Below are 14,189 nucleotides of genomic sequence, written 5' to 3'. Positions count from 1 at the left end.
AAAGAAACAGGTTAGAACTGGCCAAGCCCGAGCCAATACCTGCTTGCACTATAAACATTAGTCTGGTACATTCTTATCGTGCTGACTGCCTACCTCCCCCATAATATGTCCTAGCTCTTCAGTGAGAAAGAGCACGAAAATAAGCACAGTGTGCAATGTGGGAAAATACTAACACATTTAACATGCAGTGTCTAACGCTACGATAAAGTCAATATTCAGCTAAACTGAATACAAATGGTAATCTACAACTGGTGAACACTGGGCAACTAATCCAGGTACAAAGTGGTGCAACACAAAGTCAGTGGTCAAAAACACATATTTCACTACATTCCCCCCTCTCAATACTTCTCCTTTTCTACCCACTTTATTTCCTTTCATGGGGCTCCCTTCCTACCCACATTCATCCACTTCACCCTTTCCCTCCCCTGCCTTTCTCTTCCTTTGTTGCTTTTATTCTTTTTTTTACGCTGTGATATTAAAACTATGTTCCCTGACTAGGATTCTTAATAGGGATCCAGATGTTCGTTTTTTTTGTTTTTCCTTCCAAAAAGCTATTTTCATAAATTATTACTATTTCTAGCCATTCTTTGGCAGGGGAAGGGCTTCTATTGTTTATCATCAAACTATATGTCTTAGATTGATTTGTCCAGGCATGTGACTCTCTCTCTCTGTGGAACTGCTTAGCATTTTGCAGTAATTTCCAAAAATCTATATTTCTGCATTGCTGGTAAGTACACTAGCCATTACTTCACATATTACACACTGAAAGGAAATACATCAGGAGTACCATTACATGACATAGTCATCACATAAAGGTTCAAGTGATTTTGTAGTTAGGTGTTGAAATTGCAGAAAAACTAAAGTTTAAAAAACAAAAAACACTGAAATTCAGTTATAGTTCATGGAGCTAACGATCACTTGCACCCTCCGCCATGCACTGAATATGACCTGACATATTACATCACTCATGACATGTTAAATTACATCATTGATGACCAGTGATGAACCTCAAAGGAACTGCACAGCGTGGAATTGGCCACAGTGCAGACACTGCCAGGCCCTGCTCTCAACTGTCTGTGGGTGGCCAACTGTGCATGTCCTTTGGCTGTGCACAGCATGGGTTTCGCTGCAGAATCTCACCTCTGGCTGATACCCTATGGGTGCCCAACCCCCCCTACCATGCACAGCCTTTAGCCATTTGTGGTGTGTGGTTGGCTGTAGGGTCTAGCCTGCGGCCAATACCCTGCGAGCATGCAGTACACTACCGCACATTGCCTGCCACAGTCCCTGGCCTATGGCCAACCTCCCACAGGCAGCCAACCCCTCCAGCCCATGGCTTTTGGCCGTACGTAGCTTGGAGTTGGCTGCAGAGCAGCACGAACCCGCCAAGGGCGCTAATCCCCCGCGGAATCCCACCACACAAGTATATTCTTTTTTTTAAAAACATAGTTGTGGTAGCAAGGTAGTCCTATTTTCTCATGATCAAGAGTCACACCCTTGGTACAGCTTGACAATGCACGCTTCAACCAGTTAGGCTTGTATGGTCCCACTGGAGTACAATTTTACATCATGGGAGAGCTGCACTGAGTCCTGTGGGCGTACTACTGTACCCATGGTGCAATGTTTGCAACAAAAAAAATTGGCCCTCTGGTTGTACCCCCATGAGTGCCACGGGGTTTGGGTGTCCCTAACCTGTCCTTTATGTTTTTATTATTTTCAAACTACTTGAAAACCCGGGGACCGAGTACTTTTGTCCTGTAATGATGGCCACACCATTTTTCTTCACCTTGTGGCCAGTCATTTAGATCGTTTGGTCCAACGGGACTTAAAAGGTCGAATATAGACAAAGCTCTCTTGGGCAAACAGAATCGCTTATCGTTTGAATTTACAGTACTGCTGTGGGACAAATTGTTCAGATATACCTATTTATTAGCACTTTCAAGCCTCCTGAGCATATCTTTAAACACCAATTTCTCAAAAGGCTGAAAGAATTTACACCAACTCCTGAAAAGCATACTTTCTGAGTAAAGTTCTCACTTTCTGCCAAATTTGGTGGCATTGTGTTGAGCCATTTTTTCTGTACTGCTTCCCATCATTTCTAATGGTGTTAACATGGGAAAACAATGTTTTGGGACCCCACCTTTTTCTAAGCCTCTGCTCTACTGATCACCTTGAAACCTTCCAGGAAAGAGCAATGGTGGATGAACCTATATCTGGTACCAAGGTTATTAGCAAACCAGAAAATGCTTTTTCTATGGAAACTCTGACCTAACTATACCAACAGGATCACCACTGTGTTATATATATGAGATATGGGGGATTACCACATTTAAAAAAGACAACTTTACCTCAAAACCTTGGTGGTAAGTACTATTTTAAGCACACATACGTATTTATATAAATATCTCTCTCTCTCTCTATACATATATATATCTATATAAATATATATAGATATATATATATATGTATATGTAATATATATGTACATACATATATATATTAATCTGTGACGGTTGCCACTGGGTAGTTCTAGTTAGGATGGTGTTTCCATAGGAAAGGCGTTTTTTGTGTTGCTAATAGCTTTGGTGTTGTTTGATGAATCTCCACAAAACATTCTAAAAAAGTTCTACTCTTTGACTAGTCTGCAGAAGAAAAGATTTAGAGTCATCCATCAAGCGGGGCTGAGAAAAAGGGGGCGATCACAAAACACTTTTTCCCATTCATTTTTCCGTAGAAACTTGAGACACAGCTACAGCCCAAACTGCTGAATTAATTTACACCAAAACTGGCAGAAAGCTAGATGTTGGCCCAGAAAGCATGCTTTTTAGGTCGAGCTTGCAAGCATGTATTGTGGACTTCTAACCACGCCCACCTTATGCCCATTACTTTCACTCGTTTGTGGGCTTCCCTTTAAAAAATCCGTTGATGTCATTGGTAATTGCTTTACATTTGTCTCGCCTTAGGGTGTTTTTTTTATCCCCTTGCAGACTGACTTTGTTACATGGATAATTGCACGATTACCGATATACTTCAGCGTGGGTGAACTATTTTTTTCGTTTGTCTCTCCCCTTCGTGCTCCATGGCAGCCAATGCCCTCACAGCGCCAACAGCGCAAGCTCCATCTGCAGTATTGGAGTGCTGGTCATATTGTTCACAGTGTTACCTAATCAGTCATCTCTTTTGGCTCTCCCCTTCACGCTCCATAGCTTTCCCAAAAACTCTTATAATTGATAAATGCATTACTAAAAACCACAGAACTCTGCAGCAAGGCTCTCCCGGTACGGGGGGAGGGGGTGAGCCGATACTACAATATTTACTGTACTCTGTAAAAGTCGCCCCATAATGCTTTGCAAATATTATTTTCTAAAATATTTTTGCCCATAGCTCAGCCTGTGGTGGCCCTAGGACAATGGGACCATCACCAAAATGTTCACCGTGACACACTCTTTCTAGGTCCCCAACTAGGTCAGTGGGGAACCCAAAATAATAATTCAGACCCTTTTTAAGATGGCTGGAAAATTTGTTTTACAGCTTGGAGTAGTTTGGGTTCTAAGGGCCTTAATATTGCAGTAGGTCTGCTACGCCTTAAAATGTGTAAAGCACTAAGCCGTCTAGGGGCTAAATATATGGTTGCAGTATATTACTTTGTGCCATTCTGTTTTCATGTGGTTATGCCCTCTAGGGGCTAATTATATGGTTAAATGACCATGTTTCTCACAAATTATATTTGTATTGTGGTGTTCTCTAATCATTACAGTCAACATACCACAATATTTGCTGAACCCGATCGTCTCATAATGCTTTGCAGGGCATTCTTTTACTAAACATTTTGCTCATAACTCAGCCTGTGGTGTTCCTATGATAATGGGACACCTTCAAAACATTCACCGCAACATGTGCTTTCTGTCCAGATCATCGCTGAGTCCCCACACTAGGTTAGTGGGTTCCTCAAAATAATAACCCCTCCCTCCATTCAGTGTCTGTTTAATCTCTTTCATGGCTGGAACTTATGTTTTATAGCTGAGAGTATGATCTTGTTTGTTATATTATTACAAAATGTGTAATGCACTATGCCTACTAAGGGCTAAATATGTGGTTACACTGCAATACTTTCAGTCTTTTTTTCTTCACGTGGTTATGCTCTCTAAGGGCTAACTATGGCCATCTTTCTTACAAATGCTGTTTTCATTATGGTGTTCTCTAGGGGCTATTCTGAGCATTACAGTCTAATGCCAAATGTTTATTTCTGATAAAGGTTTTTATTGGGCTTATATGATAATTGTATATGCTTTAATAATCTCTCCTTATTGCAACCATGCTCATTACACTATGAGGGTTTGAACACTCTTGATATGTTTGGGTGACCCTGTTAGTTTATTTTTCTCCTTACCTCTCCATGGTTGTCTTGTTTTGGGAACTGTTTTAGCCAGTCAGCAACTCTGATGGTGGGGTGGTGAAAGTGGCATTCTATTGGAATTAGCATGGCAGATTTAAGTTAGGATGCTAAATGGCAACATTTTCAGTTTTGGCTGCAGATAGAAGAAGAAGGTAAATGGAATTGCTTTAGTTATATGCAGGGCCACTGGAATTATGTGGCAGGAAAATACCAGACCTGCCCAAATGCATCCTAAGATCTGATTGGCTGCGCCACATCAACTAGGAAGTGTTGGCAGCCATTCTAGGACCCATAACTGTCCCAAATCCTTAAATAATGCAAATAATATATAGGGGGCAATGTTGGGATACCCTGCCCTCTAGTCTTGGTTGTGAGGTCCAAGAGGGACCCTGCAAGGGGCCAAAAATGTTTTATTTTTTAATTTTGCACAAATTCGCCGAGGATCCGCGGACTCCTGAGACTGCGGCTACCTTAAAGTGGAATTACATTTGGATCCTTTATGTAACCACCTAAATGTGAGCTACAAGGAAACACAGAGGAATGACAGGACTGTTTATATACAGAAATGAAAAGATATTTTTCTCCTATGTGAACATTTGGGACAGTAAAAAAATGTATATATGTATATTTATGTTTAGAAATGTAGATATTTGTATATACTGGTGTGTTGTACCAGAGATTTTCAGCATCTATACAGAGTGTGGCTGTATGCATAGGCAGGCGTAATAATTTATTTTCTGTGTAATTAAATTCTTTTTCCAGTGAACATTGATGGTTTCCTTGTTGATTTGAGATATTGCTCTTGAATTTATCCCTCCGTTATACCACTGTTGTGTAGTTGCTTTGTTCTGCACAGAACTCGGCACATACCAGCATTTGCATGTTATTTTCCTTCAGTAGATTAAGGCCGGTTTGAGCTGCTAAAGTTCACCTGGGTAAAGTTACAGGAAATGCAGTAATTAAAGCTAAACTCACAAATCCATTCCGCAAGCAAATGTGTTTCAGCATGGTTGGGAATAAGAGTTGGGCTGTCTCCTAGGTAGGATTAGGGACATATCATTTTAGTACATACTTTTTAAAGCACAATATTATTGATTAATCATCTAACTCCTTCATTAATGTAGAAACTGAAGTCTCAGGAGAGGTCAAGGTTGCGAGCATATCCTTTTAAAAGAAAGTTATAAATTGTAGACCTCATTTCAAATTTCTTTATAAACAAGGTGGATTTTAATTATCTGTATCAAGGATTCTCTTGTTAGGGACATTAGGAGGGATGAAAGATGGCATATTTTCTCATGTCTCTATAGTGTTATCTGAGCCATGCAATATCCATAGCTTCCAAGGATAAAAAAAAGAAGCCTGTAGTTTTGTTCAAAGCCAACATGTTCTATTAGTTGATGTAGGAACCACCACCAGCCATCCCTGCCACAATTGGGCAGCTGCTTTTCAATGTCTATTTACAGCAGCTGTGTCAATTTACCTTACCTTTGGGCATTGTTTATTAAATGCATGATCTACTTTGTTTTGGCTCCTGGTAGCATAACACATGTAAAATTAGCTTGAGATGGGTAAGTCAAATAGGACGGTGTTATTATAGCTTGGAGGCTAAGATGTTTTTGGACATCCTCAACTGTACTTGCAGCAATGCAATTGTCGCACAAACTAGTTGCAGTTTGCAACCAGTGTTAAATCTGGGGAACCAAACTATAGGTTAATAGGTCGGTTCCAAAAATGCAGCATCAGAGTGGACTCCAACATAGTTCATTAATATTCATGAGGTAAGTTTTTTAAATTGCGATTCACTCGGATTGGCCACAATCACAGGGATGATGGTATCCAAAGGTCAGCAGACCAACTTCTTTGTGATAGTGTTTAAATAAAGATACTTTTTAAATGTAGCCAGTTTTCCTTGAAGAAGGCAGGACTATGTTAAAAAAGAAAAGTTTTCTATTTTTTAAAACATTCTACTGACAGCTGGACTTGGTCCCATGGACCACTGCTTACTCTCCCTGAAACATTTTTCAACACTCACAAGGGAGAACGGGTCCAAAGGGGACCCCTTGCTTTTTGGGAATGGCTTACCACCCCAGCTTGGTGGTTGGTAACTTTTTAGTGGTTTGCAGCTGGAACTGCTGCTGCAAATCATTGATACCTCTTTTACCGAATTGCTTTTTGAAGAGGATGCTCACAACACGCACATCCAAATAGTAATTCGTTATGGAGTGGCAGCCTTATTTTAGGAGGCAGTAAAAATTTACAGAATCCTACAGTATCTTTAGAACATGGTAAAAACAGTTTTTACTGTCAGAAACAGCAATTTTGACTCTGCAACCATAACACGTTTGTTACATCTGGCCAAGTGATTTGTGTATCTCTTTTAAGTACTAGAGTTATGTCTACACCTGGGTTTGAGATACCTGTCTCATTTGGGCAAGCGCTTTGACCTGTTAAGTATTGTGGGCTTTTAACCACGCCCATCTCACGCTCATCACTTTAATTCATTCCTGGACTTGCCTTTCAAAAATCACTTGATGTCATTGGTAAATACTTTGTTTGTCCCGCAATGAGGCTGTTTTTGTCACACCTTGCAGACTGCCCCTGTTATATGGATTTTTGTACGATTTCCAATATATGTCAGCGTGGGCAAATTCTTTTGTCTCTCCCTTTCGTGCTGCATGGTGGCCATGTCGCTCACAGCGCACACAGGCACAATAGCATGAACTCGATAGGCGGTATTGGAGCACTGGTCACATTGTTCACAGTTACCTAATCGGAATCATTTCTTGTGGTTCTCCCCTTAAAACACTTGAAATTGGTAAATGCTTTACGTAAAACAGATATCCTCAAAGGGAAATCAGGACAGCAGGAGAGCTGATACTACAATATTCACTGCACTCAGGAAACTCGCCTTATAATTCTTTGCAGTGCATTACTTTCACAATACATTTTTCCTCATAACTCAGCCTGTGGTGGTCCTAGGACAATGGGACCAGCTAAAAAACTGCACAACATGCTCTTTCTGTCTATATAATCTCAGAGTCCCCACACTAGGTTAGTGGGGACCCCAACATAATATCCCCTCCCACCATTCAGTGTCTTTATAAGAGCTGTCCTGGCTGGAACTTTTGTTCTACAGATGGGAATAGCTTATGGTTTAAGAGCCTTGTTTGTAATATCATTGCTATAGGCCTGTTACCTCTGAAAATGTGTAAATCACCATGTCCTCTAGGGGCCAAATATATGGTTCCACTGCATTATTTAGTGCTATTTTCTTTTTGTGTGGCTATGCCCTCTAAGGGCTAACTATAAAGTTTCATGACCATGTTTCTTACAAATGCAGTTTTCATTGTGGTGTCCTCTAGGGGCTGTTCTAAGCATTACAGTCATATCAACATACTAAAATGTTAGTGGCACAGAAACTTGCTCCATAATGATTTATAGGGGATTACTTTTACAAACCATGTTTGCTCAGAACTCAGCCTGTGGTGTCCTAGGACAGTGGGACCACCTTCAAAATATTGACCACAATGTGCTCTTTCTGTGTACATCTTCTCTGAGTCCTACTAACATGTTAGTGGGGACTCCGAAATAATAACCCCTACCACCATCATTATCTCTTTAAGCTCTCTCGTTGGTCTTACAGCTGGGAGAAGTTAAGTTTTATGGACTTGTTTATATCATTGCAATAGGCCTAGTAACCTTGAAATTGCACTACACCCTCTAGGGGCTAAACACATGGTTACACTCCATTATTTTCTCTCATTCCTTTTTCATGTGGTTATGTTCTTTTAAGGCTGTCTGTTATTGTGGTGTCCTCCAGGGGCTCTTCTGAGCATTACAGTCATATCAACATACTAAAATATTTGTGGCACGGAAACTTGACCCATAATGCTTTGCAGGGCATTACTTTTACAAAACATGTTTGCTCATAGCTCAGCCTTTGGTGGTCCTAGGACAAATTGACCACCTTCAAAACCACAATTTGCTCTTTCTGTCTACATCATCTCTGGGTCCCCACACTATGTTAGTGGGGACTCCAAGATAAACCCTACCATCATTAATTAACTTTTTAAGCTCTCGTGGCTGGAACTTTTTAAGCTCTCATGGCTGGAACTTTCTGTTTTACACCTGGGGGGGGGGATTATATTTTATGGCCTTGTTTGTTACATCATTGCAGTAGGTCTTCTAGCTCTGAAATGTGTAATGCACTACGTCCTCTAGGGTGTAAATATATGGTTACACTGAATTACTTTCTTCCATTCTTTTTCATGTGGTTATGCTCTCCTAGGGCTGACTGTAAGGTTACATGACCATGTTTCTTCCGAATGCTATTTTTATTGTGGTGTCCTCTAGGGGCTGTTCTGAGCATTGTAGTTAACATACTGTAATATTCACGGCATGAAAACTCACCACATAATGCTTTACAGGGCATTACTTTTACAAAACATTTTTGCTCATAACTCAGCCTGTGGTGGTCCTAGGACAATGGGACCACTTTCAAAACTCTCTTTCTGGCTACATCATCTCTGGGTCCCCACACTAGGTTAGTGGGGACCCCAAAAAAATAACCCATCCCGCCACTCAGTGTCTTTAGCTTTCGCATGGCTAGAGCTTTTGTTTTAAAGGCCTTGTTTGTGATTTCATTGCAGTAGGCCTGTTAGCCCTAAAATGCCCTCTAAGGGATAATTATATGGTTGCACTGCATTACTTTGTCCTGTTTTTTTCATAGAGTTGTGCACTCTAGGGGCTAACAATATGGTTACATGACCATGTTTCTTACAAATTATATTTTTGTTATGGTGACCTTTTGGGGCTGTTTTGAGCATTAGTCTAATGCCAAAGGTTTGTTTATGATAAAGGTTTACATGATAATTGTATATGCTTAAATAATTTCTCCTTATTACAATTATGACAATTGGTCAGGCCAACTTAACATCCTTATTACACTATGACTGTTTGAACACTCTTGATATGTTTGGGTGACACTTCTATTTTATTTCTCCTCTGTGGCTGTCTTGTGTCTTTTTTTAGGGAATTGTGTTAGGCAGCCAGCAACTCTGTTGGTGGGATTGGGAAAGTGGTATTCTATTGGATTTTGCATAACCGATTTAAATTAGGATGCTAAATGGGAACATTTTAATTTTTTTCTGCAGATAGAGGAAGAAGGTGAATGAAAATGCTTTAGTTATATGCAGGGCCCCTGGAATTATATGGCAGGAAAAGATGGAATTATGAGGCAGGGTTGACCAAATTATGTAGCAAGAAAATTCCATTTATGAATTTAGAATGCTAATAGCTCTAACTCAAGCAAATGTGAGACCTATTGCTTTGCAAATGCTTTTTTTATTTAGACTGGCTATAGAAGCAATCAGATTGCTTAGTTCTCTACTGCAGTTCTCAGATAAACAGTTGTCAAAACACACCTGGATTTCCAAATTTGGAATCTTGTAATTTCCTGGAGTTCTTCCTGGGTTTCTAGTACAGAAGACAAAATGACACCTGTATTGCAATGTATTCAGATAAAATTATTGAACTAATATGGGCCTCTCAACTTATCCTGTTAGCATATGACTAACTGCTATGTAGTCAACAAAGATGTATATTTTATACGAATGTGAGAAGTGTGTCTTGGCATGGGAAAGTGTATGTAAATCATCTGACAGTCCAATAGGGTGAACCCACTCTTTGTACTTTGTGTACATGGTGTCACCCTCCCAAATATACCAAGTGTCCTGTCCTTCTTGTCACCCATGAACAGTTTTGATCCCCACCTAAGATAATTACTCCTGTGCGAGCTGCTTGGAATTAGGAAGCAAGGCTCATCAAAGGTCTCCTGACTTTGGCTGAGAGAATCCTATGATAGTGTTAATATTTCAACCATCCACTGCACCTTTGACGACTATACAGCGCTGACCTTTGTCTGCCTTCCTTGCAGGCACAATGTTTTAAGCAGTCTCTGTGCATGCCAAATTTGACATGTTGTACCAAATGGCTAGACCTTGATCTTGATGTCAATTTAGTAAGTGGCCAATTTTGAATATTTCAGTAGCTTGAGGGCTTCATTCCTTTTAGTAGCCAACTTTAGCCTCTTCACATACATCAAGGTGACTCTAATCATTGACACTATTCCATCCTTTTCACTCTCTGAAATACATTCCTACCTATTGCTTTCCACCCCTTTTGGGCCAACTTGTGGAACTCAAATTGCCTATTCTGGAAACACGTCCAACCTTTCGTATCATCTTGAGAAAAACCATCCAGATGAGTTTTGCGAATTTGTGAAAAGCAACACTGAACAAATGAGGGAAGCCTTTGCCAGTGCATTCTTGAAACTAAAGCCAGAATCGTCTCAGCAAGTTGTCCAAGAAACTTTGATCATGAAGACCAGCCATAGTTATGAAAGCAAGAAGCAGCAAGAGATCACCTCCGCAGTTATCAGCCTGATTTGTGAAGGTATGCATCCTGTCTCAATAGTAGATGAACCTACGTTTAAGTCCCTCTTAAAAACTGCAGAGCCCAGGTATGAGCTTCCAAGCAGGAAATACTTTTGTACCAAAGTGATTCCAGAAAAGTATGCCACAGTGCGAGAGCTTGTTTTAAAAGAACTTAGTACAGTCTCCTGGTGTGGTATAAGTTTGGACACATGGAGAAGCGAAAATCAGAACCGATCCTATGTGACTCTTTCGGTCCACTTCCTTGAGGGTGGACCTTCTCACTGTCTGGCGGTGAACTCTCGGTGCTTAAAACATTTGAAATCCCAGAGGATAATACAGCAGAGACAATTACACGTGTCTTGTACGAGACATTTGTTGAGTGGGGTATCAATATGAAAGTGTTTGGGGCTACAACACATTACAGCAAAGACATTGTGAAAGCCTGCTCTCTTCTTGATATTTCAGTCAATATGCCTTGTCTGGGACATATATTTAATGTGGGGCTGCAACATGCTTTTCAGCTTCCTAAACTGCATTCAATTCTTACTCGATGCAGAAAACTGGTGGAATATTTTCAGCAATCCTTAGTGGCGATGTACGTGTTAAGCGAGAAGCAGAAGCAACAAAACGTAGCAATCTGCATGCTCAAAAGTGATCGCGTATCATGGTGGGGCAACACGCTTTCCATGCTTCAGCGTCTAAAGGAACAACAGTTTATCATTGCAGCTGTCCTTGTGGAGGACAGCAATAACCATCACCTAATGTTAGAAACCAATGAGTGGAACATAATTGAAGGGCTTGTGGAACTTCTCCAGCCCTTTAAACAAGTAGCCGAGATGATGTCTACATCAAAATATCCTACGATTAGTATGGTGAAACCTCTTCTTCATATGCTGCTAAACACAACGTTGAATGTTAAGGACACAGATGTGAAAGAAATTAGTATGGCCAAGGAAGTGATAGCCAAAGAGTTGTCTTCAGCCTACCAGCATACTCCCGAGATAGACATGTTTCTTAATGTTGCAACTTTTTTGGATCCGAGGTGCAAAAAGCTTCCTTTCCTTTCTGCATTTGAGCGGGCACAGGTAGAGAATCGAGTGGTGGAGGAGGCAAAAGGTCTTTTGGAGAGGGGAAAGGATGGCTCTTTTGAACCCGAGGAAAAAACATTTGCACTCCCTGAAGAGCCACCTGTGAAAAAAATGATTATCTCTTCATCTCAGGCTCCAACCACCAATATCAACAACATGCTGGCCGAAATCTTCTGCCAGTCAGGTGGCACAGAGGGACAGGAGGAGTTACACGCCCAGGTGGTTGAGGAATTAAGCAATTTCAAATCACAAAAGGTTCTTGGTCTCAGTGAAGACCCACTGAAATGGTGGTCAGACCGGTTAGCCCTTTTTCCTGTTTTACCAAAGGTACTTCAAAAGTACTGGTGTATTCTAGCCACTAGGGTCTTCCCAGAACGCCTTTTTGGTTCACCCACAAACGTTGTAAGCGCTAAGCGCAACAGATTAGCCCCAGCCCATGTAGATGAACAGATATTTTTGTACGAAAACACACGAAACTGGTCTGAACCGGAACCGGAAGATGAAGATGAAGGAGAGTGGGGACTGCAACAGGAACATATTTTTAATTTAAGTGATAGTAGCAGTTTCTTTACCATAAGGGACAGTGGGTTTATTTAAAGAAATTCTTGAGTTTATTTAAAGTATTTCTAATAATGATGAATTTATTTGACCAGAGTTACCAAAAACTATTTATCTTGTATGCTGCCAACTTCTACAAATATTGAAACAATATGATATACTCTTGTTTTCAGCTTCAATAACAATTGTGTTTACAACTTAAAAAATGAATATCGGTGTTTATCTGTTAAAAGTTGAAGAAATCAGAAGGGTTTGTGGTTACCTAGCACAATAAAAACAGTTACAACCTGTTCAAACCGTGTTCCAAGCCTTTCTTGTGAATATAATTTTGCAAATGCACGCCACAGAATAGCTTTATTGCAAATGTGATTAAGGGGGTTATTCCAACTTTGGAGGAGGTGTTAATCCGTCCCAAAAGTGACGGAAAAGTGACGGATTTACCACCAGCCGTATTACGAGTCCATTATATCCTATGGAACTCGTAATACTGCTGGTGGTATATCCGTCACTTTACCGTCACTTTTGGGACGGATTAACACTCCTCCAAAGTTGGAATAACCCCCTATGTATTCTCTTATTTGAAAGCTGTCTTCACAGATTTATAATGAGGTGTAAGAGATACCCTGCCGATATTTTCAAATCTCAGTCCGTAGGTCTGCAATCCTTTTTGAATACCTTAACTTTAGTGGACCGTGACTCTTTTTTGACTTCTTTCATAGTTCTGGCTCTAAGGAGTTGTGGTAACTTTTAAAGAGGACTGGGAGCTTTAAAAGAGGCTCACCAAGGTGTCCCTGGGAATCATGCTCGAAAAGGAATATTGCACAAGCTAGGGTTTCTATTGCCCATCTCCTCTTGCACACCCTGAACAAGATTATGCAAATCTGTGTTGGGGAGGGTAATTTTTCCCCTCATCAATGCAAATGTTTCTAATGCGGTCCCTAGTGACTCATTTTTGCCGTTTTCTCAGATTCTAAATTTAATTAACATTTCCCCCTGATTTGTGGTGGTCTACCTTACTATGCAAGCAGATGACTTCAAGAGATGAACAGTTTGTGGTTAGCTTCTCGCAGTAGCTCTTCTCCCTCACCTGCCCCAGGTTTGTCTGTAAACATTCACTCATTGAGCAACTGTTTACTAACTATCTAGAGGTAGCTCACCCTTGTATTAAAAGTTGTCTATCATAGAAGAAGCCTACCTCCCTTGAATAGAGTGGGCTTCAGTCTCAAGCCTTTAAACTTTTTGCTGGCAAGGGACCCAGCACCAAGTGCGATAACAAGATTGGTGAGGTGTCTCGTTATATGACAAAATAGAACACGCACTTTATTCCCCTCCTCCAGCAGTTCAGAGGAGGCATCTCAGGGACAGATCTGTGACTAGTTCAAGCGACAAAACTGCAGTGTTGAAATACAGTTCGTCCAAAAACGTCGTCACTTTTACCTTCACTGTACGCACCGAACATCGTGTTTTAGTACTTTTCGGCATATCTAATAGTTAGCTAGCTGGAGCTAAATATCGAGCCAAATAATTTTATCACTTACCTTCAAAACGTAATAAATGTACTTTATCAAAATATTTCTATTTTCCGTTGTATTTTCTTTAACATATGTTGAATTAAAGCATTGCAGAAAATAAAAACAAATATTTGTTCACTCTAGACAAAAAATTACCAACACAGAGGGATTTATGAGTCTTGACACTTATTTTTTTTTTTTA

General features: G+C 40.4%; 2 protein-coding genes across 2 annotated transcripts in view; both read left to right on the top strand.

The window, feature by feature from the left end:
- Nucleotides 1–14,189, top strand: part of DHRSX (dehydrogenase/reductase X-linked) — an 886,103-nt gene that overhangs the window by 69,687 nt on the left and 802,227 nt on the right. The gene's annotated exons all lie outside the window — the stretch shown is intronic.
- LOC138248995 (E3 SUMO-protein ligase ZBED1-like) lies at nt 5,961–12,772 on the top strand. Its single transcript, XM_069203051.1, is given in 3 exon segments — nt 5,961–5,964; nt 10,469–11,134; nt 11,137–12,772. Coding segments are annotated over 3 exon segments (2,049 nt in total). The 3' UTR covers nt 12,516–12,772.

Source organism: Pleurodeles waltl, chromosome 8 (assembly GCF_031143425.1).
Source record: "Pleurodeles waltl isolate 20211129_DDA chromosome 8, aPleWal1.hap1.20221129, whole genome shotgun sequence".
In the NCBI taxonomy this organism is placed as follows: domain Eukaryota; kingdom Metazoa; phylum Chordata; class Amphibia; order Caudata; family Salamandridae; genus Pleurodeles; species Pleurodeles waltl.
This window is presented reverse-complemented; position numbering and strand designations above follow the sequence as displayed.